Source organism: Peromyscus leucopus, chromosome 3 (assembly GCF_004664715.2).
Source record: "Peromyscus leucopus breed LL Stock chromosome 3, UCI_PerLeu_2.1, whole genome shotgun sequence".
NCBI lineage: Eukaryota > Metazoa > Chordata > Mammalia > Rodentia > Cricetidae > Peromyscus > Peromyscus leucopus.
The window spans coordinates 130,745,632-130,770,607 of NC_051065.1; the positions used below are offsets into that span (position 1 = coordinate 130,745,632).

General features: G+C 41.4%; 1 protein-coding gene across 1 annotated transcript in view; it reads left to right on the forward strand.

Moving 5' to 3' along the window:
• The first annotated feature begins 361 nt into the window (after window positions 1-361).
• Window positions 362-24,976, forward strand: part of C2cd5 (C2 calcium dependent domain containing 5) — a 104,245-nt gene continuing 79,630 nt past the window's right edge. The window contains exons 1-7 of the mRNA XM_037204318.1: window positions 362-491; window positions 656-774; window positions 10,992-11,078; window positions 17,519-17,690; window positions 20,378-20,473; window positions 21,903-22,058; window positions 23,160-23,358. Coding sequence (XP_037060213.1) covers window positions 685-774; window positions 10,992-11,078; window positions 17,519-17,690; window positions 20,378-20,473; window positions 21,903-22,058; window positions 23,160-23,358 — 800 coding nt within the window. The 5' untranslated portion in view covers window positions 362-491; window positions 656-684. The remainder of the gene's footprint in view (window positions 492-655; window positions 775-10,991; window positions 11,079-17,518; window positions 17,691-20,377; window positions 20,474-21,902; window positions 22,059-23,159; window positions 23,359-24,976) is intronic.

Here is a 24,976-nt window from a genome sequence, read left to right on the forward strand (position 1 = left end):
TGGCCGTCTTAGGAAACACTAACAGTAGATTCCTCTAGCAGGCAGCAGCAGTCTGTCCAGGAGCCTGCAGAGCGCGGCGTGGCTATCACCAACGTCGTGCCCGGAGGAGCGCCGGCACCTGCAAGCCACACTTGCACACGCACCCGAAAAGGCTGGCTGGGTGGATGATGCAGGGCTCGCCCGGCTTCCCTGCTCCCCAGCTCGGCCCCGCCCCTCTCTTCGGGCCCCGGCGAATTCAAATCGGCCCCGCCGAGGCGGCCGAGAGCCGAGTGATCGATCGCTCCCGCCCCACAGGCCGCCATTTTTGGAAGGGTGGGAGGAGAGAGGCGGGGCGGCGCGGCGCGGGCTCCGTGGGATGCTGACTGGACTCGGAGGCTAGAGGTAGTGCGCCGGGGCCAGGGCGGCACGGTGGCCCGGCGCCCCTCCTCCGAGTGCTCCTCCGGAATGAGGCTTCGGCGCCCGCGCGGGACGACCCGGTTCCTCCTCCGCGCGTGAGTGCGGCGAGCGCGCCCTCCGCTGTCAGTTGGCGCGCGCTCCCGCCGCCGTCGTCCCCCCCCCGCGCGGTCCCGCCGCCGCCGCGCGCTCCCGCGGCGCTCCCCCAGCCCCCCCCCCCCGACGCTGGCTCGGCGCAGACTCCGCTTGTTTGTTTCTGCAGGAATCCTAGGAGAGGCCGGAGCCGCCGCGATGCCGGGGAAGCTGAAGGTGAAAATCGTGGCCGGTCGCCATTTGCCGGTGATGGACCGCGCCAGCGACCTGACGGATGCCTTCGTGGAGGTTGGTGCCCGGTCCTGCCCCCTCAGAGCACGGGCCGCCCAGCCCTGCCCGGCCCGCTGCCCGCGGCGGCTCCGCGGAGCGATGCCCGCCGCCCCCAGCCCGGGGGACACGTCCCGCCGCCCGCCAGGTTCGCGGCGTCCCCGGGGTCAGGACGCCGCCCGGCCACCTGCCAGTCCGAGGCGTGGCCGCGGAGACCTGGCTCGCTGGCTCGCACGACCTCGGTTGTGATGAGGCGGCTAAGGGCCCTTGCTGCAGCGTGTCCACGCAGCCAGCTCTCGGGGGACAGCCGCGGTCCCACGGTGCGACGACATGCAGCCCTTTCCCCAACACGCCTGAATCCTCAGTGCAAGTCACACGCCACAGTGGCGCTTTACCCGCTCTTGTGTAGACTGGTAGGGAGATGAGCTGTCTTAGGGTAATTTATTGCCTTGAGGTAGGAAGTCAATTAAGTGCCATGGATCTCAATTGCAAAATTGCTTTTTAAATCTAATGATTACTTTAAAAGTCATGCAAATTAGCGCAGGCCTACAGCCCGGAAATTAATAACTCAGAACCTGAAAGAAGCCAAGGAGAAATTATAATAAAAGTTGACATGATGAGGCAGACCATTAGAGCAATAATCATTTGGGCTATTAATGCCTGGGGTTCAAAGATATATGATGGCATACTTCTGCTTAATATAAAATATTCTTCAGGGTTCTAGAACCGAATTAACTGCAGTTCACCCCATTTTATTTTTTATTTTTTATTTATTTCTTAATGAGAGTTGTTAAGCTTAACTTCATTTTCATTGAAAAAGTCTGTTTTCTCTTGGGTCAGATGTTAACAGAGCTCTACAGATAACTGGAGTTAGTATTAGGCAGAATGACCCATACAGCTTATACTAATAACTGATAGCTAATGTGTATTGAGCTTCATTATTGCCATATTTGTGCCATATACTTTTAAGTTCTTAGTCCTTACCACAGCCCTACTAGGAGTATTATCCCATATTATAGGGTTAGGCAGTGGAGGCCTAGGGGTGGTAATAATGTGCCTAAAATTACTTGGTAAATCTCCACAGCCTGGGGGCAGTCTGCTCTAGTATACTCTTCCTGCCTCAGCAGGCAAGATGATGGGGGTTATATGTGACTGAGGGAACTTAATTCTGTATCATAGTTTAAGAAGACTTCCTAAGGAGCTGACAGTTGAGCTGAGCCTTGAGGAATGCTCAGGATTTTTTTTTTTTCAGGCAAAAGAAAGAGCAAACACACAGAATGTGGTACATGAAATGTCCAGGAAGCCATTTTAGTGTAAGATGCACTTGGAATAAAATGTGGGTCTTGAGGTTTGTGGAGAAGAAGCGGGAAAGATGGGTTGGAGTCAAGCCTCATTTTTTATTCTAGTCTCCTGTTGTAAGCGAGAGTAAACCAGGAGAGGGTTTTCAGCAGAAATGAGATTTTTTTAAAAATTAGGTTATCCATAGGATGGCCTGAATGGGTTTAATATTTATTTAGAGTTTCACTAAATTACCCAGGCTTACCTTGATATTAAAATCCTGTCTCAAGCCAGCCATGATATTGCACACTCCTGATTCTAGTGCTTGGGAGGCAGAGGCAGGTGGATTTCTAAGTTTGAGGTCAGTGTGGTCTACATGGTTCCGAGGCCAGCTAGGGATACATATTGAGACCCTATCTTAAAAATAGATAAAAGAAAAACCATAAAAATGAAATCTTCCTCCCTCAGCCCTCTGAGCAGCTGGGATCACAGACATGTCCCATTAAACCCAGCCCTTCCAGTAACTAGTCACTGATTGCTGTTTGCCAGGCCCTAGGCTGTTTTGGGTCTAGCTGATTATGTATGATTTATGAGAAGGAGTTGGTTTCTGATTTTAATGAACTTTTATCTTGGTGACTAAGACATTTAAAAAGTAAAGAACTTATTAAGTATTTAATTATATTGAAATTAAAATTAGGAAAAGATTGTTATGAGTGCCACAAGAGAATACAATAGAGAATGATAAGGAACATCAATTTTGAATAATCAGGATCGATCAAGCAGACACCTGTTGGAGGGAAGCATCGGCTACTGAGAGACGAGAGTTTGTGTAAAAGGACGAGGAGGCAGAGGAGAAGCTGGAGGAGACTGGTGTGTTATGGGGGGAAGGAGTCTGTAGTAGACGTCTTTTAGGAAAAGGAGGGAGTGTAGATGTAACCAACCATCTTATTAAATAAGAAACACAGAACCAATGTAAAAGAGAAAGCCGAGAGGTTAGAGCTCAGAGCTAAAATCTCACCCTTCCTCCTGCGGTGCTCCTAGCTCTCCCAAAAAAAAAAGCTACGTCCTGTGTGTCTGTCTTTAAATAGTCTTTCTGTTCTGCCTTCTCATTGGTTGTAAACCCAAACACGTGACTGCCTCATCACTGCTTGTATGTACAGCCCCCCCAGGTCTTAAAGGCGTATGTCTCCAATGCTGGCTGTATCCCTGAACACACAGAGATCTACCTAGCTCTTCTACCAAGTGCTGGGATTAAAGGCGTGTGCCACCACCGCCACACTCTTGCTATGGCTCTAATAGCTCTGACCCCCGGGCAACTTTATTAACATACAATCAAAATCACATTTCAGTACAATTAGAATACCACCACAAGGGAGAGCAGTGTGAGGCACAGTGGGGGAATGCTCAAGTGGCTGGTGCTGCAAGGCTGTGGTTAAGGTTTGAATTTTATACATTCAGTGGGGAACTTTTATTAAATGGCACTTGATTTGCAGCGTGTTGTATCCAGTGGAGAGTCTGTTGTAGTTCAGATAGGTCCACATGGTGGATTTGGTAATAGAAAGAAGTGGATAAATTCCAAATCTATTTTGAAAGTAGATGAGAGCATTTGTTGGTAGATTGGAGCCAGGGACCAAGCAAAGGAGAACTAAGGCAATACCTAGCTTTCTGGAGTAGACAAGTCATTTTCTGGAGCTTTGCAGGAGGATATGGATGGACTGAGGAGACAGTTTCCATCTGGGCATGTTAGACTTGAGATGTCTTTTAATAACATTTGTCACATCGGATTTGTGACTGTGATGTTCAAAAGAGCAGTTTGAATTAGAAGTGAGGCCAACATTGCTCAATTCTGTGAGACCAAGCACTTCTTTATTATTTTCTTGGTTGAGTTGTAGATTAAAAGTGCTTCAATTCATGTTATCCACATCCCCTTTAATAAAACATATTTTGCTTTTGTTTGTTTGTTTTTTGAGGATTTCTTTGTGTAGCCTGGTGTCATGGAACTCTGAGATTCACCTACCTCAGCCTCCCAAGTGCTGGGGTTAAAGGTCTTCACCACTACACTTGGGTTTTTAAAAATATTATGGTGTGTGTGTGTGTGTGTGTGTGTGTGTGTGTGTATGTATGAGTGTGCACATGCTACAGCTTGAGAATAGAGGTCAAAGGACAATTTTTGGGAGTTGATTTTCTCCTGTTGATTTCAGGGATCAAATTCAGGTTGTTAGGCTGTGTGGCAAGGTCTTTACCTGCAGAGCTATCTAGCTGGCCCTATATCACATATTTTGAAGTCTTTCTTGAGCCATACTCATAGAAAATATAATTTATCTGTGCTCATGATAAATGAGCACTGGGTTCAAATAGTATGACACAGTTTATGTGTGTGTGTGTGTCTGTGTGTTATTTTAGTATTGAAGTATTTATAAATGTAGTAGAAAATGGGAACTAATCAGATTGGGTCATTGGCTAGTTATTGAGCTCTGGTGTATATCAGACACTGTAGTGGATGCCAGGGATATAGTGATGAATGCAATAAGAATTTCTCCTTTTGGGAGGAGGAGGTAATTTATATGTAATATAATTAAATAGTGTTCTAGATGGTGAGAAAATTGGTCTGGGAATGTCTCTTGTGGATAAATTCATGTGAATAAGAATATCACGTAGAAAGACAGTTGTATGGGCTGGAGAGATAACTCAGTGGTTAAGAGCACCAAATCTTATCTTTCAGAGGATCCTGGTTCAATTAATTCCCAGCACCCATATGGCCATTCACCATGTCTGTAACTCCAGTTCCAGGGAATCTGACTCCCTCTCTGGCCTCCACGGACACTAGACATGCATGTGGTAAACAGACATCCATACAGACAAAGCATCCATACATGTAAATAAAAATTAAAAAAAAAAAAAACCCTTACGTAAAACTCTGATCTGTAAAACTAACTTAAGAGTCTAGGTAGATTTCCTTTGAGACAGTCTTACTATGTAGCCCAGGCTGGCTCTGAAGTCTTCAGATCTCCAAGTGCTAGGATTACAGACTTGTGCAGCCTTGCCTGGCTTTAGATTTTTAGTCATGTGACTGTCGGGCTGTTAAAAACCATGACACAGGAAATCACTGTTGGGAGTCTTGCATTGCAGTATACCCAGTGTTCCGATCTTATGTACTGTCTCACTTTCTCTAAAACAAGGCTAGAAATTTCTCAAACTTGAGGCTAGTGAGATGGTTTAGCAGGCAGTGGTGCTTGTAGCCAAGTCTGGCAACTGAGTTCAGTCTCCAAACCTGCATGTATGATGGAAGGAAAGGACTGACTTCCAGAAGTTGTCCTCTGACCTTCACAGACGCATGTGCACACAAACATACATATACACACAAAGAAATGTCAGTTAATTAGTGTAATAAAAGTTTCTAACACCCACTTAGGGGCTGGCCCTGTCCTCTAACGTGTTAGAGAAGTAGAATGTATCTGTCCTTGAAAAAACTGGACATTGAAGACAGGGTCATTTGAAGATGGGGTGTGGTGGTGCATGTCTTTTTCTCCAGAAGAAAAGTCGGGTGGATCTCTGAGTTTGTGGCCAGCCTGGTCTACATAGAAAGTTCTGTGCCAGCCAGAGCTATATAGTGAGACTGTCCCAAAAAGAACAAGTCATTTGAGTAGGAACATAAAGGGAAGGAAACTATTAATGGGTATGTGAAAAATAAGGAAAATAATGAGTGATGGTTTAGGTTGGAGAAGAAGTTTCTAGAAAGAGGAAGCCCTCAGTTTTAAAAAATGATTTATTTTATGTGTATGAATGTTTTGCCTTCATGTATATGTGTACACCACATGCTTGATTGATGTCCAAGGAGATCAGAAGAGAGCATCAGTCCTGTGGAACTGGAATCGAAGACAGCTGTGAGCTGCCATGTAGTTTTTGGGAATCAAACCCAGGTCCTCTGCAAGAGCACCTCTTAGCCACTGAACCATCTTTCCAGTCCCAACCCTCAAGTATTAAAACCTTGAAGCAATTAAGAAAACGTGGAATTGTCTAGATGGGTCAATATGGAAATTGTTACTAATCTTGTGAAGTCTAAAGACTTGCAGAGAACTGGGATGCTTGGAGTGAGAAAGCAGCATGAATTGGCAACTGTTGCAAGAAATAGGGCTTTGAAGAGAGGAGGGAAATCTGTGGTCCTTAACGTGTATATAGCTTTTAGTAATTAAAGAAATAAGCTTCTTGGGCATATTTGTCTAATAGGAATAATCCAGCAGGAAGGAGAAAATTAGAGCAGGAGGAGGATGATAATAAAGGATTACAGGATGTGGACTGTAAGTATTATAAGCTCCCAGGAGAGGGAGATAACGGAACCTAGGTGTCCAGCTCCTAATGAGAAACCCACCTCCCTCCTTCCTGCCTTGCCAGAGTCAGGCCATAGATGTGCACTGCCACACTTGGCAAGTTACGAGAACTTTTGATGCTGCATCTGGAGGATAGTTAAATGTCATAGGCACATAGAAAAGTGCTTTTTGAGTGACTAGGACAAACCCGGTGAAGGCGAAGCTAGGTATAAAACATGTCATTGGAAGGAGAGTTGGTGTTGAATAGATTGGGAAATAAGTCCCGTTTGGTAAAGGAGGTTCAGATTGCTAAGCAGTCTTGAAGTCAGGGCAAGAAGTCTGTTTAGCAGCCCTCTCAACTAGTTCCTACTGACCACTGTTGTCGCTGAGACTCTGCATGCTGCCATACTATAAACTGCTGTCCAGTGTGCCCGGAGTCTCCTCCCTTGTCTAATATACTGTAGGAGTACTTATGTTTATTCCCAGATAGGGTTTTGTCAACTACATTTATTATTGTAATTTATGTGTAAATTGATAAACTGAGTTTTAAAAGTTAATGCTATATAAAGATTCATAGTAATAGTCACTGATAATTGTCCTTGAATTAGGAGAAAAGATTGAAAATAGAATTCTTTGTTTACATTAAAATGTAAATTAGAATTAAAAATTTAAAAATATTACAACCAATTTTGAGTTGTGCCACCACATACATGTACACCAGATCACATACATGTACACCAGATCACAGGTCCCATCAGTGTAGTTTATGCAGAAACTACAGATGTTAAACTATAAATAATAGACCCATGTTTAAGAGCAGTGCCTTCAAAGACAAGCGCATGTTTTTATATTTCATTGTAAGTCATGCAACTTGTAATTAGAAAGAGAGTGTGTGTGTGTGTGTGTGTGTGTGTGTGTTGTACACATGTCATGGTGCACATGTGGCAGTCAGCGGGCTCTTTTTGCTAACCATGGGTTCTGGGAATGAAGCTCAGGTCGTCAGGCTTGCAATTCATTTTCCCACTGAACTTCAGTTTTTAGTGATTCTGTGATCTAACAAAATTTGCTAGACTAACAGATCAAGTATTGGTCTAAGTTGTGTTGGCTGAGGGAATTTCTCCTCAATGATGTGAGAAGACCAAACAGTGAAGATCGTTGTTCTTGAGCAGGGCATGATGTTTCTCAGTGGTGAAATGTGTAAGACCCTCCGTTTTATCGCCACCATGGACAAAACCCAAAAAGTTCTTTTCGCAGCAGTCCCTAAGATGAATAAGACAAGGTTTTTGTTTTTTGTTTTTTTACAAGGGAAGTTTTAATAAATAGGTATTCATATTAATGTTCATGCTACAAATTGGCTAAATCATGCTGTCATTTTGTGTTCATTCAAGAGTCTGAGAGGAAAATAAATATTTGATCAATATTTCCCATCATACTGGGTGTTTTCATGGATAATATGTAATCATGAAATGTCCCTGCAACTCACCTTTTTAGAGGAAAAAGCTGATTTGAAGAGATTAAATAATGTCAGTAGAAAATGCTCTACTTCACTATAGGACTCTCAGTTAAAATCCCTGCTGCTCTAAAGGAAGTTGTAATGTTCGTTTAGTTGCTGAGTAATAAAATCTCTTTTGAAGTAAACAGGATTGTAGGAACTGGTTCTTTGTGGAAGGGGGAATCACACAATGGCCACGTTTGGTCTAACTTTCCCCTTTTTTGTTTGTCTATTGAAGTGTGGGGATTGTAGATTTTTAAGTTATCTTGAGTGGACAGATGACAAAAAAAAAAAAGAAAAAAGAAAAAAAAAAGAATATTAGTACAGCTACTGTTGTGGAGAAAAGAGGGTTGGCAACTTAGAACTTAAAACATGTGTGCTCTCTTTGCCAGTGAGCCAGAACCCTTAAATATATTTGGCATTTGAGTGGATATATAATTCTAGCAAACCTTTTTCTTCAGTGTTTATAGCAGTTTTAGATAAACTAAACGATGTATCTAAAGTACTCAGAAGTCCAGCTCTTCCTTGAATGCGGTGGTGTTATGATTAGATCAGACCTCTGTAAACCGTGGACAGAAGACAAAAGCTCAAAGTGCATGTGAAGCTGGCAGGGGCTACCACCTCTGGGCTGCATGTTTTCACCTCCTGTTGTAAATGCCCTCCATTAGTGAGAAACATTTGAATGTTTTAACCAGTATTAGAGATTGTCAGATGAACTCTTTATGCTTTTAAAGTGTATTTTAGTACCTATAGTTAAGTAGAAGTTGCATTTTTATAGCTGTAAACAAGAATTAAAAAGTCTTTTAGCTTGGATATATTAATGTTCTTTTAAGCATTTCCTTAGGGATGTATTAAAATGACAGTTCTTAGAACTTGTGCTTTGTTAGGTATTATTAGTCAATCATTTTAGGATATGGTGTAGAAAATGTCAACTTTTAAAATTCGTGTTTGTTTGCTAGGCTTTTTCTTTTTAGAAATATGTTAATTTCATTTGATAGCTTGTTGCACTAACACCAGTTAACTGCCTTTGTGGAAGAAACTGTTTTTTTTTTTTTTTTTTTTTTTTGGTTTTTTTTGTTGTTTGTTTCTTGAGACAGGGTCTCTCTGTGTAGCCATGGCTGCCCTGGAACTCACTTTGTAGACCAGGCTGGCCTTGAACTCATGGAGATCTGCCTGCCTCTGCTTCCCAAGTGCTGGAACTAAAGGTGTGTGCCACCACTGCCCAGCTGAAATTTTAGGTTTTCATTTGGTGTTATGTAAGGTTGTAGGTTGAAAATGTTGCTCTTTGAAGAAATTTATTAGTAATATGTTTGATTTTGTTTAGAATTAATTTTTTTGAAAGTTGCTGATTCTTCACTTAAAGTAGCCTTATCATTGTGTTCTGTGCTGTTGGTAGATGAAAGGCAGACTGCATTCCTATAGGGGAAAAACTTAATACGTGTTGATCGTTACCTCAACAAATTTTATGCTAGGCTGTCATTTTTATTATTTTTATTAATTTACATATTTACATATTTTTATATGTAGAAGAAAATACTTTTTTTAAATGAAGGAAACTGAGGGACTTAGTTCTCTATGATATTCTTTAATTTTTTTTGTCATGGGTTTTTTGTGGACCTTGAATTTACTCTGTAGGGAAGGCTGGATTTATACTCTTGGCAATCCTGCTGCTCAGCCTTGTAAGTACTGTGATTATAGACATGTGCTATCCCTCCAGGCTGACTGGGACAAATTCGGGAACTTAGTTTTTTATGATATATTTGGCAAATGCCTTTTTCAGTTTCTTATTTGTCCTGACTGACTTTATGATATTGTAATAACGTAAAATTTTTTTGTGTTCTTAAATTTGTCTTCAAATTATTTTTTTTACTCTTTAATCAAACTGCCTAGGTACCAAGTACTTAAAACTGTAAAACTAAGTAGAACAATATGTAGAAGAGAAAAGTACAGTTTGTATAGTTTAAATTTCTTAGATTAAGCAATAAGATCAGTAAGTGTAATTCTTAGCTGATTGAATCAGCATTTGTAAGTATCTATATATACATAACTGTGCTATGTAAGTATTGTGATAAAATGGCAGTCTTTAATTTCTCTCAAGGTCAGTCAAAGACCTTGTTGGCAAAGGTGAGGGCCTAGAGGAAGGGCTTAAAGGGTAGCTAGGAGACAGCAAGGTGGCAGTGGGTAAAGGTGTCCTCTGCCAAGCCTGAGGACCTCAGTTTAATGCCTGGGACCTACACAGTAGAATACACATGGTTAAGATTTTTATTAAAAGAGCCTTTAAAAACAGATTGAATTTAGAATCATAGAGGCAGGTTAGGAAGCCGCTTTTGGTATGTTGCTCTCAGGCTTCTTGACCACTTCCAAATCCAGTCTGAGCTTTCACAGTTGCTTTTTTTGGGGGTGGAGGAGCAAATACCAGGGGCTTAACTTGCTCTCTTCCCTCTTTAGTTTTGGGCCTTTGTGATTTAGTGCATGCCAGGATTACTGTGAACTGAAATAGTCTCTCCATACAGCTCCATTGATTGTCCTTGAGGATGTGAACATGAAATACAGTAGTTTATCACTGACCACTGTGTGCACAAGTAAGGGATGTAAAAAATAATAAGTGTGTGGAAGTTAGAAAACAAGGAACTATTACTCCATCATTGTATTAATGGGTGTGTTTCTGGCTTCTCATGCTTAGATGCTAAGAGGATGTCTTCTTTACCTTCTGATTTTGTTGTAGCTATTCTCCCTCAAGTAGACATGCCAGTGCCTTCTTCAGGGCTGATGTCAGGATGCATGTTTTCTGTTTTCTGTGGAGCTGGTCAGGTAGTCCAGTAGGTGATCCTTTGTACCTTGTACCCTACTTGCTTATCTGGGCAGATCAACTTTCTTTTTTTTTTTAGGATGACTGTCTTTTCCCCGTCATTTTGCTAACCCTCACTTTGCGTAGCTGCTACTAACATTTGCTACCCCTCCCTGAAACACCCCCTTCCCAGTTTTGTAGATAACCTCTCTCTATGCAGATGAGACTGGATGTGAACTTAGAGATCAGACTCCTCTGCCTTCTGAGTGCTGGGATTAAAGGTGTGTGCCACCACTCCCAGCCTAGCATTTACTCCTTGTTTTGGTATTTGTATTTGAATAGTTTCTTCTTCTTCTTCTTTTTTTTTTTTTAGGTAAAATTTGGTAATACAACCTTTAAGACAGATGTGTACCTCAAGTCACTCAATCCTCAGTGGAACTCGGAGTGGTTTAAATTTGAGGTAAGCTGTTGAATATCTCTGTTGTTTGGGTGTACCCTTTTCTCCTGGGAATGATAAAGACTTTCTGCTTTAAGTATACTAGTTTTTATACCTGAGAAGTAGTTCCTTTTTTGTTTATTGGGAATATTCAACTTTTTTTTTTTGTTGTTTTGTTTTTTGAGACAGGGTTTCTCTGTGTATCCATCCTGGCTGTCCTGTAGAGCAGACTGGCTTGGAATTCACAGAAATCCATCTGTCTTTGCCTCCCAAGTGCTGGGCTTAAAGGTGTATTCCACCACCACCTGGTTGGAATATTGAGCTTTTGAAGCATTACATCATAGTTAAAATATATGCTAATGCAGGAGAAAAATCGGTTCCTCAGAGGCATTATGGGCTTGTAGTTTTCTTTGGGTCCTAGCATGTATCAAATCTGAAGAACAGTGTACACACTTAGAAACAAAGTCTTCTTCTAACTACTTTATATCTGTAAGTCACTAAGGTTGGCCTTGAACTCCTGATCCTCCTCCCAAGTACTAGGATTATAGGCATCTGACACCATGCCTGATTTTGACCAGTTTTGTATTTTTTGTTTTGAGGCCAAATCTTGCAATATTATCCATGCTGGCCTTGAACTGAGACCGCCTCCCACATAGCTGATGCATTTCACCCTGCTCAGCTTCATTTTCGGTACATCTCAATAGTACTAACTACATTTACAGTGTTTTGCAAACATTACTACTATTTCGTAAACATTTTTATTACCCTAAGCAGAAACTGTACTCTTTGAGCCATAATTTCCATTCCCTTTTTTCTAGACCCTGGTAACTTCTGATCTGCTTTCTGTTTCTTTGAATTTGCTTATGATGGAACTCATCATGTAGTTGAGGATGACCTTGAATTTCTGGTTCTTCTGCTTCTATCTCCAGAGTTCTAAAAAACAAACATTTGTTTTTAAACTTTATTTTATGTGTATAGTTGTTTTGCTTGTCTATATGTTTGAACACCGTGTATGTGCATGGTGCCCAAAGAAGCTTGGAGAGTTAAACTTAGGGCCTCTCGAAGAACAACCAGAGCTCTTAACCACTGAGCCATCTCTCCAGCCCCAAGGGCTTTTTCCCCCACCTCCTTGAGATAGGGTTTCTGTAGCTAGAGTTTTCCTGCCTTGCCCACAGTCAGGACAAATCTTTGTCACCCGCCAGTCCCACAGCTGCTCAAACCCAACCAAGTAAACACAGAGACTTATATTGCTTACAAACTGTATGGCCATGGCAGGCTTCTTGCTAACTGTTCTTATAGCTTAAATTAATCCATTTCTATAAATCTATACCTTGCCACGTGGCTGGTGGCTTACCCGCGTCTTTACATGTTGCTTGTCCTGGCGGTGGCTGCAGGGTCTCTCTGCCTCAGCCTTCTGCTTCCCAGAATTCTCCTTTCTCCTTGTCCCACCTACTTCCTGCCTGGTCACTGGCCAATCAGTGTTTTATTTATTGACCAATCAGAGCAACAGATTTGACATACAGACCATCCCACAGCAGGTTTCTCTGTGTAGCCTTAGCTTGAACTCACAGAGATCCACCTGCCTCTGCCTTCCAAGTACTAGGATTAAAGACGTGCACCACCACCCAGTTTTTTTTTTTTTATTATTGACTTTTTTATTATTGAATTGTAGAAGTTCTTTGTGTGTGTATGTGTGTGTGTATTCATATGTGTATTTGTACTAGGGATTGAGCTTTGGGGTTTTTATGTTTTATATATTTTTAATATCTGTTCCTATCATATACCACTTGTAGATGCTTCTTCTATTCAGTAGGTTTTACTTTTTTAATAATTTTTTTGATGTACAGATTCTTTTTATGCAGTTCAGTACATACAGATTCATATATATATATATAGGTCATTGGTTAATTTTCAGTTAACTTCTTTTCTTTTTTTTTTTTTTTTGGTTTTTCAAGACAGGGTTTCTCTGTGTAGCTTTGCGCCTTTCCTGGAACTCACTTGGTAGCCCAGGCTGGCCTCGAACTCACAGAGATCCGCCTGGCTCTGCCTCCCGAGTGCTGGGATTAAAGGCGTGCGCCACCACCGCCCGGCTTCAGTTAACTTCTTTAGTGGTATGAGGTAAGTGGCTAGCTAATTTCTTTTTTGTATGTATAGAAATTCAGATGTTTAATCCCCATATGTTAAGAGTCTTCTTTCTCCATTAAGAGCCTTAGTACTCTTCACAAGTCAGCCTGGGGCTGGAGAGATGGCTTAGTGGTTAAGAGCACTGGCTGCTTTTCCAGGTGACCTACCAGAGTTGGATACCTGGCATTCATGTGGCAGCTCACAATTGCCTAGAGAGCTCCTGAGGAACTAATGCTGTCTTCTGGCCTCATTGACCACTTGTACTCACATATGCACCTGTGACCTCTCTCTCTCTAAGAAGTCAGCACAGGGCTATATGTGAGCTATATACCAAGACTAGGGATTAATTCTCATTGGCTGTGATTGCTGTGAGTTATTGGAAGCAGTTGTGACTGTATGGGGTTTGTCAGCTCACAGAGGGTCAAGGATGATGAAGGTGGGGCAGAAGTTGAGGTTCTGGTACAGAAGAGCCTGGCTAAGTGGCAGGTTCTGAGATGGAAGGATTGGGTGGAGGGTTGGGGAGTGCTCATGTCCAAGCACACCTGCACCTGGAGATCTTTTCTGAGGTGGAGGTGCTTCCTATCTCCTCATCCAGGTCTGTGTTCTCCTCCTCCTTTCCCCCTGCACTTTGTCTCCTGTGCAGTAGTGATCCTTTCTTGGCGTCATGGGATGTTGATGACTTCTGGAGTATCTCTCCCTATCCTAATCCAGTCTCTCTTGTTCTGCCTAGGATGTGTTAGTCTTTCTAGCTCTGTAGCTTCTTTATGGTTGCTCTCTGAAAAAAAAATCATGTACCTGGCTATCTCCTGGTAGAATCTGCCTTTTCCCTTTGTGTACCTATTCATTTTTAAGTGGATTGTGTCATTTTCTGACATGTCCAACTCCACCGTTTTACATTTTGGGGACAAGGTAATGAAGCATTGAAGAAGCTTTCACTTAAAATATACTAGTGTGCTTTCACTCCTCGATGTCTCCATTATGGTCCTATGCAGTGCAGAGAATGATTCCTGTGTCTTCTTTTCTGAGCCTTGCTTTGCAGTCATTTGCAGTAAGCCTGGGTAAAATGTAGCCTCGTTCCCTTTAAGGAAAGTGAATGAGGGGCATCAGAGTGTTGACTGGTCTGAAGGTTGCTTTGGTTTTTCTACTAGCCTTCTAACCTACCAGAGAAGCAAGAAAATCACACTGCTTTGCTCCTGGTCAATGGCAGGATTGTGATCTCTCCTTTAGTGCCAGAAAGCTTAATCTATAAGAGTCGGGATGCTGGCTAGCTGCCTGTTGTGAAATACTGAGGTCCAAATGGAGAAAATAGAAGTCCTATTCTTGGTACTTGCTAATTTATACATGTCTGCACACATGCTGCCCATTTTGAGTTTCCATTTTCCTCAGTGTGTGTCCTTTCAGACGGTGGCTATAATAATGTGTTCATACAGGAAAGTTATGTGTATGTTAATATGAGCTGGCACCAGTGAAAGTGGATGACATTCTTAAATGAGTTAGGCATAAAGTTGTTTGAATATTGGCATTTTGAGACAGTTGCATCCTTTAAATAATATAGAGGTATAAGTGGTATAGGTATGCTATCTTAGTCACTGTTCTGTTGCTGTGAAGATACACCATGACCAAGGCAACACTTATAAGAGAAAGCATTTTGGGGGCTTGCTTACAGTTTCAGAGGTTTAGTCCATTATCCTCATAGTAGGAGCAGATGTGGTGCTAGAGGAGTAGCTGAAAGCTACATCCTGATCCACAGGCAGAGATAGACTGAACTTGGTGTGGGCTTTTGACACCTCAAAGCCCACCCTCAGTGATACACTTCCTTCAAGAAGGCCACACTTCCTAATCCTTTTAATCCTTTCAAATAGTACCCCTCCCTAGTGACTAAGCATTCAACTAGATAAGCCAGTGGGGGCCATTGTTATTCAAAACACCATATTCTGTTTCCTGGCCCCCATAGGCTTATAGCCATATCATAATGAAAAAAATGCATTCCAAAAGACCCCAGTCTATCAGTCTCAACAGTGTTTAAAAGTCCAAAATTTGAAGTCTCTTCTGAGACTCATGACAATCACTTAACTGTAATCTCTGGTAAAATCAAAATAAAAAAAGCAAATCACATACTTCCAACATATAATGGCACATAATACATATTACCAAGTGGGCTAAGGGAGCATAGTGGAGAAATACTAGACAAAAGCAACACCTAAAATTAACAGGGCAAACTTCAATCTATACATTTTCATGTCTGATATCAAAGCACTTTTCAGATCTCCAACTCCTTTCAGTTTTGTTGACTGCATCATACTTCTCTCTCTTGGGCTAGTTCCACACCTGGTCTGCAGCTCTCCTTGGCAGGTATCCAACAACTCTGGCATCTCCAACATCTTGGGGTCTCCAAGGCAATCCAGGCTTCACCCTCACAGCTTCACACAGTGACCTCTCTGGGCCTTCATGCAGAGACACCTCTGACTCATACTTGGTCTCAGCACTTTCCTTAGCCACGGAGGGAGATTTTACAACTCTTTTTTTGTATCCTTGGCTTATAAGCTAGAACTACATGGCCAAAGCTGCCAAGTTCTTCTACTAATTGGGGCTGGAGCATAGCCCCCTCATTCAAATACATTTTCGTCAGTTTTCTGTTTTTGATGGTTTCCTTCACTGCTTAAGTTTTTCTAAATTACTTTTCACAAGTTGGAAGCTGAACTGAGTGGGGTCTTGCCCTGAGGTCATTACTCCCTTTATTCCATTTAGCATCAGGCTTTTGTTTAAACTTTTTATCTCCTTGCACACTAGACTCAGCTCCATTACACTTCCCGGTGCTCCTTTTCTCCGCAAACTGTACATTTTGTATTTTTCCTTTCTTAGCTTGCTCCTTTTAATTACAGATCTGCATAAGAATGATCACTTAATAAGCACATGACAGAGTCAATACTAGGCTATCTTGAAGTCTCCTCTGCCAGTGCCATTAATCCCAAACTCTTCAATTTAGCAGATTTTTTCGGACAAGGGCAGAAAGCAGTCACATTCTTCTCCAAAATATCTCAAGGACAGTCTCTAGCCCATTTACTAATATCCTCCTTCTCTGACACTTCTCAAGCAAGGCCATCATAATCTGCATCATTCTCAGCACTGCTGTCTTCCATGCGTCTACTACTCTGTCCCATTAATTGCCACTTAAAACATTCAGTTGCTTTCCTAATCCAAAGTCTACATTCTGTCAACAAGCATCATGCTCAGGCCTGTCACAGCAATACCTGACTCCTGGTACTAACTTCTGACTTAGTCACTGTTCTATTGCTGTGAGAAGACACCATAATCAAGGCAACATTAATAAAAGAAAGTATCTAATTGGGGGCTTGCTTACAGTTTCAGAGCTTTAGCCCATTGTCATCATGGACTAAATGGGAGCAGGCATGGTTCTAGAGAAAGTAGCTGAGAGATACATCCTGATTTGCAGAGAAAGAGGGAAGGGGAGGGAGAGAAGAGACACACATAGACACAGACTGACTGAGACTGCACCTGGCATGGGCCTTTGAAACTTCAAAGCCCACCCCCAGTGACACATGTACTCCCAGAAGGCCACACCTCCTAATCCTTTTAATCCTTTTAAATAATGCCACTCTCTGGTGACTAAACATTCAAATATATGAGTCTATGGGGCCATTCTTATTCAAACTACCACATATGCTAAATAAACAAAACTGCAGGTTGAAAAGCTATTTATACTTTAGCTCATAGCCAATAAGATATTTGACTGGGATATTGTCATATTGGACCGTGGTCACCATTCCTAATGATCTCCTTGTGGGGTGTGCCTGTATTTCTCAAAAGAACCACTTCCAAGCAGCTTGGCTGTGTCTGAGCTTTCTACCAAGGGACTCATTTGCAGGAACTGTTCTTCCCTGAAGTAGCTTTTCTTTAAAGAGATGGATCCCTTTAAGAGGTTTCCCACCTTACCATGCTCTGGGTACTAGTTGTGCCTGTAACTTAACCATTTGCAAGACAGGCTGGGAAATGTAGTCTTTCAGTGGGCATATAAGGACAGCCAGAGCTACATAGAAAGACCCTGTCTCCAATGTGTGTGTGTGTATGTGTTTCTTTTTTTCCCCGAGGAAGTGTTTACTTTCTGTAGTTCTGGAATTGCATTCAAGGCCTTGTAGTATATATGCTAGGCAGATACTCTACCACTGGTTTATGGTGTTGGGCCTAGTTAGCACACTTGGGTATGCTAATCTCTTTACCTTTGCCTTACAGATAAATCCCTAACATGCCTTTATGGTTTGGTAGTGTATAGCTTTGTGTATTTCAAAGGTGTAAGATTTAATTTCAGGGTGTACTTTTAGGTGGATGATGAAGATTTACAAGATGAACCTCTGCAGATCACAGTTCTTGACCACGATACTTACAGTGCAAACGATGCTATTGGCAAGGTGTACATTGACATCGATCCTTTGCTCTATAGTGAAGCTGCGACCGTCATCTCAGGGTGGTTCCCAATTTATGACACCATCCATGGTAAGGAGTGGTTTGGGAGAAATGAAACACAGTCTTAATCTTCTCTGTCTACCTTTTCTACTACACTGTGGTTTTTAAAATATTCCTAAAGATACCTTGAGAAATAGACAAGTAGCCAAGTGTCGCTGAGAGAATCTACATTTCTCTGAACACAGTTAGCATGCCTGCTGACTCCGTGTGACAGAGAAAGTACATGTGTTATTTACAAGCTGTATTGAGGGTTGAGTTTGGCTCTGGTGAAGCATTTTCCTAGCCAGCATTATACTCCAGGATGGTGTCTATCAATGACAAAAAAACAAAACAAAACAAAACAAAACAGAATACCATTGTTATTCTATGTTTTTAGGACATGTTTTCAAACTGATTAATATTGATATTTGTCTTCTGAAAGATTCATAAAGCCTTTTGTTGTTTAAAGCTGGGTTCTTAGCCAGAAATGATGGTGCATGCCTTTAATCCCAATACTTGGTAGGCTGACTAGGAGTATTGTGAGGTTGAGGCTAGCCTGTTGGTCTAGGAGCACCTGAAGTCCCTGAAATGGTGCTGTGGGTTTAGTGGTCAGAGCTATTTTCAGCACAGTGATTGTGTCATTCATTGTCTTTATTCAGTCTCTCACAAATGTGCTGTTGTAGAGGAGTTAGGACACACTGTAGAGCAGAAGGAAGACTCATTACCACGACCTTGGAGAGATTTGTAAAGATGCCACAGTGCAGTGCACTCTAGTCACTAATTTTCTTCTGTTTAAGAAAATAACTCTTTGTAAAAGTTCATGCTCATTTATTGTAAGTAAAGATTACTTTTTTAAAATTGGTAGTCTTAATTTTTATTATGGTACATATTGATAGATGATAATCTTTATAAAAATTCCTTGAAATTCTCGCTAATTTTTAGATTGTAAAGGGGTCCTATGACCAAACACTCTGAGACCTGCTTTCTACCTGTATGGTTGCTTTTGAGGGCTGTGCTGCTCAGGGCTGACACAAATGGCCCCGCCTTGCTGCTGCTGCTGCATTACTTTTTCCTGAGCTGGCAATTCCACTGGTAGAGGGATAGCAATAAAGAAGTGAGATGTTTGTAATAAAGCAAGACATTCGTGTATAAATTCATTGTGACTTTATCTGTATCCTATTATTTATTAACATTCAAAATGATAAACAGGTTGAGAAGTGGGATTTTAAAATAGGTTAGATCCTATTATAAGCCCTGTTTTACAGTCAGAAGAAACTGAAGTTTTCAGAAAACAGTGAAACAGGTATACCAATGTGATGTACTATGAGTTGCAAAATGTACATTATAAAATATGCTGGTCCCAATTTTAATATGTAATAACGTTAGAAAATTTGGTAGAATGTATGATATAATGCTTATGCTTGCACAGTTCCACTTGTGAATTATAAATGTTTTCCTTTCTCTGCTCCCCTCACCCTTTGTTTTCTACAGTGTATTATATATTATCTTTATAGTCAGGAAGTAAATACAATCAAATGCTACTGCAGTTAAAAAGATATGCTCCAAAGTCTAGGGAGATGGCTTAGTTATCAAAGTGCTTGCTGTGCAAGAGTGAGGACTTGAGTTTGATCCTCAGAAGCTATGCAAAGCAGGGCATGCCAGTACTGGGAGGAGTGACAGAGGGGTCCTCTGGCTGGAGGTCACCTAGCCTAGGCAGTGAGTTCAGGGTTTAGAGAGAGAAGGGGGTGAGTGGGAGAGTGGCTCAACCATTAAAGTGACTGCTGCATAAGGGACAAGAGGCTGAGTGCAGATCCCCAGGACCCATGTGAAAACATGGCAGGCACCTTCTGTAATCCCAGAACTCGAGAGGCAGGATAGACAAATCCCTGGAGCTCACTGGTCAGTCAGTGATGCTAAAGAGCTAATTATGGGCCTGGATTAAAGCAGTACAAACCTATGTGCATGGAATAGTTTCCCAACGTAGAACATTAAAGATAGTTTCTGATTGGCTTAATATGGGCTCTGTGTTTGAAACATCTCTTCTTGTTTCAGTAAATTAGTAAAGACTTTTCTTAGAAGGCCTTCTTCCATCATCACTGAGTTGACAAGAGATCAAGACAGTCGAGTAAAGCTATTTAATAAATGTTTAGCAGTAAGGGCTAGGTCATTCCTTTTTATTGCAGCATGTTTTGAAAGCCCTAGTATAAAACTTCTCATGTTAAATCAGAGTTGGATTAGGAGTCTATCCTTGCTATTATAAAGAACTGACTTTTAATTCTTGCCCTTACCCTTGCCTTTGTTAGTTACCAACACTATGTGAATTGGTAAACTTTTAATTAAATACTAATTTCTTCTTTAAAATGGGAATGGTACTACTGTAGGAATGACCTCACTGGGTTGATGTGAGCACAGTGAATGTTTAGTGGGTTGTCTCCTAGGACTCAGCAAGTCTTTCCACCACTGCCATCATCATTTAAAATGGGGCTTCTTTCAGGCAGTCTTGGCTCAAGTGGGTGAACCGTTAGGTAGTAGTGGGCATGATGCTTCTCTCAGGCTGTTATACTTAGCTTCAGTGTACCCAGTGACCTACTGGGAGTGAGACTATCCCGGAAGTAAAGCTAACCTTACTGTTAATGACAATACATTACTTGAGGATCAGTAATTGCATCTATTTGCATTATGGGTTATTGTATATTGTTTTCTTAACTTAGAAACTTGATTTTCTTTTAAATCTGTAGGTATCCGTGGAGAAATCAATGTGGTTGTCAAAGTAGACCTCTTCAATGATTTAAACAGATTTAGACAGTCATCATGTGGAGTCAAATTCTTTTGCAGTAAGTAAATGCATTGTCTTGTTTAACAGGAACATTTTTTATTATGAAAAACTGATACTCAGATGGATTAATGGAAAAAGCATTAGGGTTTGTTTTTTTTTTTTTTTTTTTCTCGAGACAGGGTTTCTCTGTGTAGCTTTGCGCCTTTCCTGGAACTCACTTGGTAGCCCAGGCTGGCCTCGAACTCACAGAGATCCGCCTGGCTCTGCCTCCCGAGTGCTGGGATTAAAGGCGTGCGCCACCGCCGCCTGGCGGGTTTGGTTTTTATAACAGAGAAAAAATTGTTAAATTTCTAGAAACAGTCACTGTAACTCTGTGATTGTTTATTTGATTTTTAGAGTAAATAATGTCTAATTTTTACAAGTTCTTGGAAATTTTTGTTTAAAAATCCCAAGGCATTTTGCTGTGGTATAGAATGCTGAATGAGGGGAGAACTGTGGATGGTACTGTGGAGCAGTCTATAGCCTGGACCCATGAGGCCCCAGGACAGTGACCAGTGTGGATCTATTCTGGAAGCTCATGCCAATCTCTGTTAGTGGGTCAAGCATCCCCAAGTAGTCCTCCTCAGTGCATGAATACATTTTCTGAGAGACTAGTTTGATATGGGTGATCCCCCTTTTGAATCTGACTAGATTTTACTTAAACCCAATGATACATTTATTTAAATGAGTTTTATATTCAGTGGATCTATTAATTAGTCCGTGACTACTGCAACAGTTGGTTATATGGCATGGATTCTGTTAGGAACGAGGGACTGTGGGATTTCTCAACATGTTTGGAAAGGGGCTGTAGTGTGAGATGGAAAGAACATTCTGCCTATAATGTTAGCATCGGCTGGCCAACTTTCATTTTGTTTTTATAGACTTAAATTTATTTTTAACAGATTTATGTGGTACTCTGTGATATTTTGATTTTCTTAAACTTTGTATTGAACAGTGATTTAATGTCTATAGCCATACTCTGGATCATAAAAGTACAGTTTATATTTGCTATTCATTTCTTAAAAAATAAGTTATTTAATCTTATTTTATGTGCATTGGTGTGAGGGTGTCATACCCCTTGGAACTGGAGTTATAGCCAGTTGTGAGCTGCCATAGGGTGCTGGGAATTGAACCCCGGTCAGCCAGTGCTCTTAACTGCCGAACCATTTCTCCAGCCCCAATATATTTGCTATTCTTAGGTGAGAAAAGTGAGAGGCTTCATGACAGGAAATCATTTTTAGGATAAACCGACCTTAAAAGGTTGTTTGAGAGCTCTTACAGGTGCGTTGAGGTTAGGGAGTAGATACTCCTGCTTTATATATCTAAAACAAAAACTACACAGATGCCTTTAATTTTTATTTCTCCTTTTGTTTGGATCTCTATATTTTTTTAAATTTAAGTTTGGCTTTGTGGTTAATAGAAGGATAATAAGTGATTTGTTTTAACAGCAACATCTATTCCAAAGTGCTACAGAGCTGTGGTGATCCATGGATTTGTAGAAGAACTTGTGGTCAATGAAGACCCTGAATATCAATGGATTGATCGTATTCGCACACCAAGGGCATCAAATGAGGCCAGACAGAGACTTATTTCTTTAATGTCAGGTATTCTAGTAAAGCAGCTGTTGATTACTTAGTCTTAAAATTTCTGTTGATTAACTTAGTTTTAATGTTTTCACTTTCCTTTCGTATGGTACATGAAATTTCACAACCAAGACTGCATTATAAGTGTTGATTCCTTATCCCAGGTGCCATCCCATTAAACACTTTTAACTAGTGAACATCTGAATCAGATGTGTGAGTTCACTCTGTGTGTGTGTATGTGTATGTGTGGGTCAGAGGTTGACATCTGTTTTTTTTTTTTTCCTTGATCCCTTTCTACCTTGTGTTTTTGAGGCAGGATCTCTGACTGAACCTGGAGCTCACCAATTAGCAGAGTGGCTGGTCAGCAAGTCCCAGGGATTCTCCAGCCAGTAATTCCCCATTGCTGGGATTAGAGGGGCATGCTGTTATACTTGAGATTTTGTTTTTTTGTTTTTTTTCGAACCAGGGTTTCTTTGTGTAGCTTTGGAGCCTGTCCTGGAACTTGCTCTGTAGACCAGGCTGGCCTCAACCGCCTGGCTCTGCCTCCCAAGTGCTGGGATTAAAGGCGTGCACTACTACCGCCCAGCTCATATTTGAGATTTTAAAAAATATTTTCATGTATGTGTGTGTGTGTTTGTGTGTTTGCATGGATGCATGTGCCATAGTGTGAGTGTCAGAAGACAACTTTTAGGAGAGGCATTTCTGTCCTAGCGTATGGTGCTGCAGATCTGAACTCAGGTCCTCATGCACAGCAAATACTTGAGTCATTTAATTTTCTCTCCATCCCCTAGATTTGGAGTGTGTATCTTTCTTGCTCATCCAAATATTTAGCACCTTGGAGATGAGAAGAATGCCAACATACAATGCAGAACCCAAAGCTGTTTCTTCAGTAAGGCACACGAGTGAATGAGTGAACATTGACTTAACACGCCTCAGCTTGCAGCCAGTAGTGTCTTACCTCCTGAGAGTGGAGCGTCGGCCAGATAACTGAGTCCTCCTCAAATTCTAAGAACCTATGACTATTAGACATTTGTTTTGTTTTTGTATGTCTATTATATCTTTCTTTTAAAAGTATATTTTATAGAGATATGAAGTTAAAAATGAATTTATTTCTTTCTGTAGGTGAATTACAGAGAAAGATTGGCTTGAAAGTACTTGAGATGAGAGGAAATGCAGTTGTTGGGTACTTGCAGTGTTTTGATCTGGAAGGCGAGTCTGGATTAGTGGTACGAGCCATAGGAACAGCGTGTACTCTGGATAAATTAAGTAGCCCAGCAGCATTCCTTCCTGCATGTAATTCCCCATCCAAAGAAATGAAGGAGTAAGTATGAATCAATGAAACTGTTCTCATGGAGTTTTTTTATCTTTTACCTGGAAGTTTCATTTGTTCTCACATTTTGGTAGCAGTGTTAACGTACAGTTTTTACTTGTGTGATTTTTCTTAAACTATTCGAGATCCTTAGACATCATCTATCTAAAGCATAAAATGAATGTTCATGTCCTGTGTGGAATTTGCCTTCCTTTCTAGGAGATGCTTAAACGTGGCTCTACTGTTAGCGGTGTGTAAGGAAGACTGCAGATTGTCTTGACAGGGTTCTCAGCCTCCGGTGTCTGCCATGTGCCGACAGTCCATGAAAATAAACATTGGGGGTCATGAAACAGTAATACTGGGGTCTGTGTAAGGCAGGGTAGACACATCTCTCACGGCTCTCCTTCTTTCCTTCCTTCCTTCCCTCCTTCCTCTCACTTTCTCTCTCTCTCATCTTTTCTTTCCCCTTTTTGAGATCAGTTCTCACATTGTTGCCCAGGCTGACCCCAAATTCTTGGGTTCAAGCTATCTTTAGCTTTGTAAGAACTGAGATGGAGGTGCCCAGCACCATGCCTGTTTAAACAAACTTCTTTAAAAGGCCAGTTAGTAAATATTTTAGATATTAGCAATGTAGACTTGTCTTTATTTATAAAATATGACAAAAACAGAAAGTACCCTCCTGCCCAGACCTAGACAGAAAACAAAAACCAAAACCAAACAAAAAACCAACAACCAAAACCATAAAAAATTCCTGCAAAGGAGTTCAGTCTGTGATCTAAGGGTATTTAGACTTAAACATTGCTTGAAAGCTCTGTACCTGGTGCCTAGTCAGGGTAATTATGTCTGTGATGAAACTCCATGACTAAAGCAACGTGGGGAGGAAAGGGTTATTTGACTTACACTTCCACAGCACTGTGCCCCACTGAACAGCATCAAGACAGGAGCACAAACGGCAGGAACCTGGAGGCAGGAGCTGATCCAGAGGCCATGGAGGGTGCTGCTTACTGGCTCACTCCTCATGGCTTTAGCCTGCTTTCGTATAGAACCCAGGACTACCAACCCGGGGTGACCCCCCCCCACAATGGGCTGGGCCCTCCCCCCATCAATCACTAATTAAGAACACGATCTACTGGCTTGCCTACAGCTGGATCTTAGGGAGGCATTTTCTCAGTTGAGGTTCTCTTCTCTCAGATGACCATATCTTGTGTCGACATAAAACTAGCCAGCACACCTTGCAAAGCTCCCATCTGTGATTGACTTGGCTTGTGTGTTTTCACTTGTATCAAAGGAAGATTTTGAGCAAGGGTGGTGGGGGGATAGCTTAGGTATCCTGAATCTGAAAATATGAAATCTGGAATACTCTAATAAAATAGGAAACACTTTGGGTATCAGTCCTCAAGAGCTTTGGGTTTTAGAGCATTTCAATTTTGGGGCTTTTAGGTTAGAAGTGCTTCTGGTAAAGTCTCTTCAAATATTCTAAAGTCTGAGATGCTCATGTTCTCAAGTATTTCAAATACGTGCTATTCTGAATTGCCAGTGGAGAATGTTTGAATGATGATTTCTTTTTCTGTTGTAATGATTATGTTGAAAGTCTTGTTGGGGACCAGAGCTGCTGACCAGTTTATGTAAT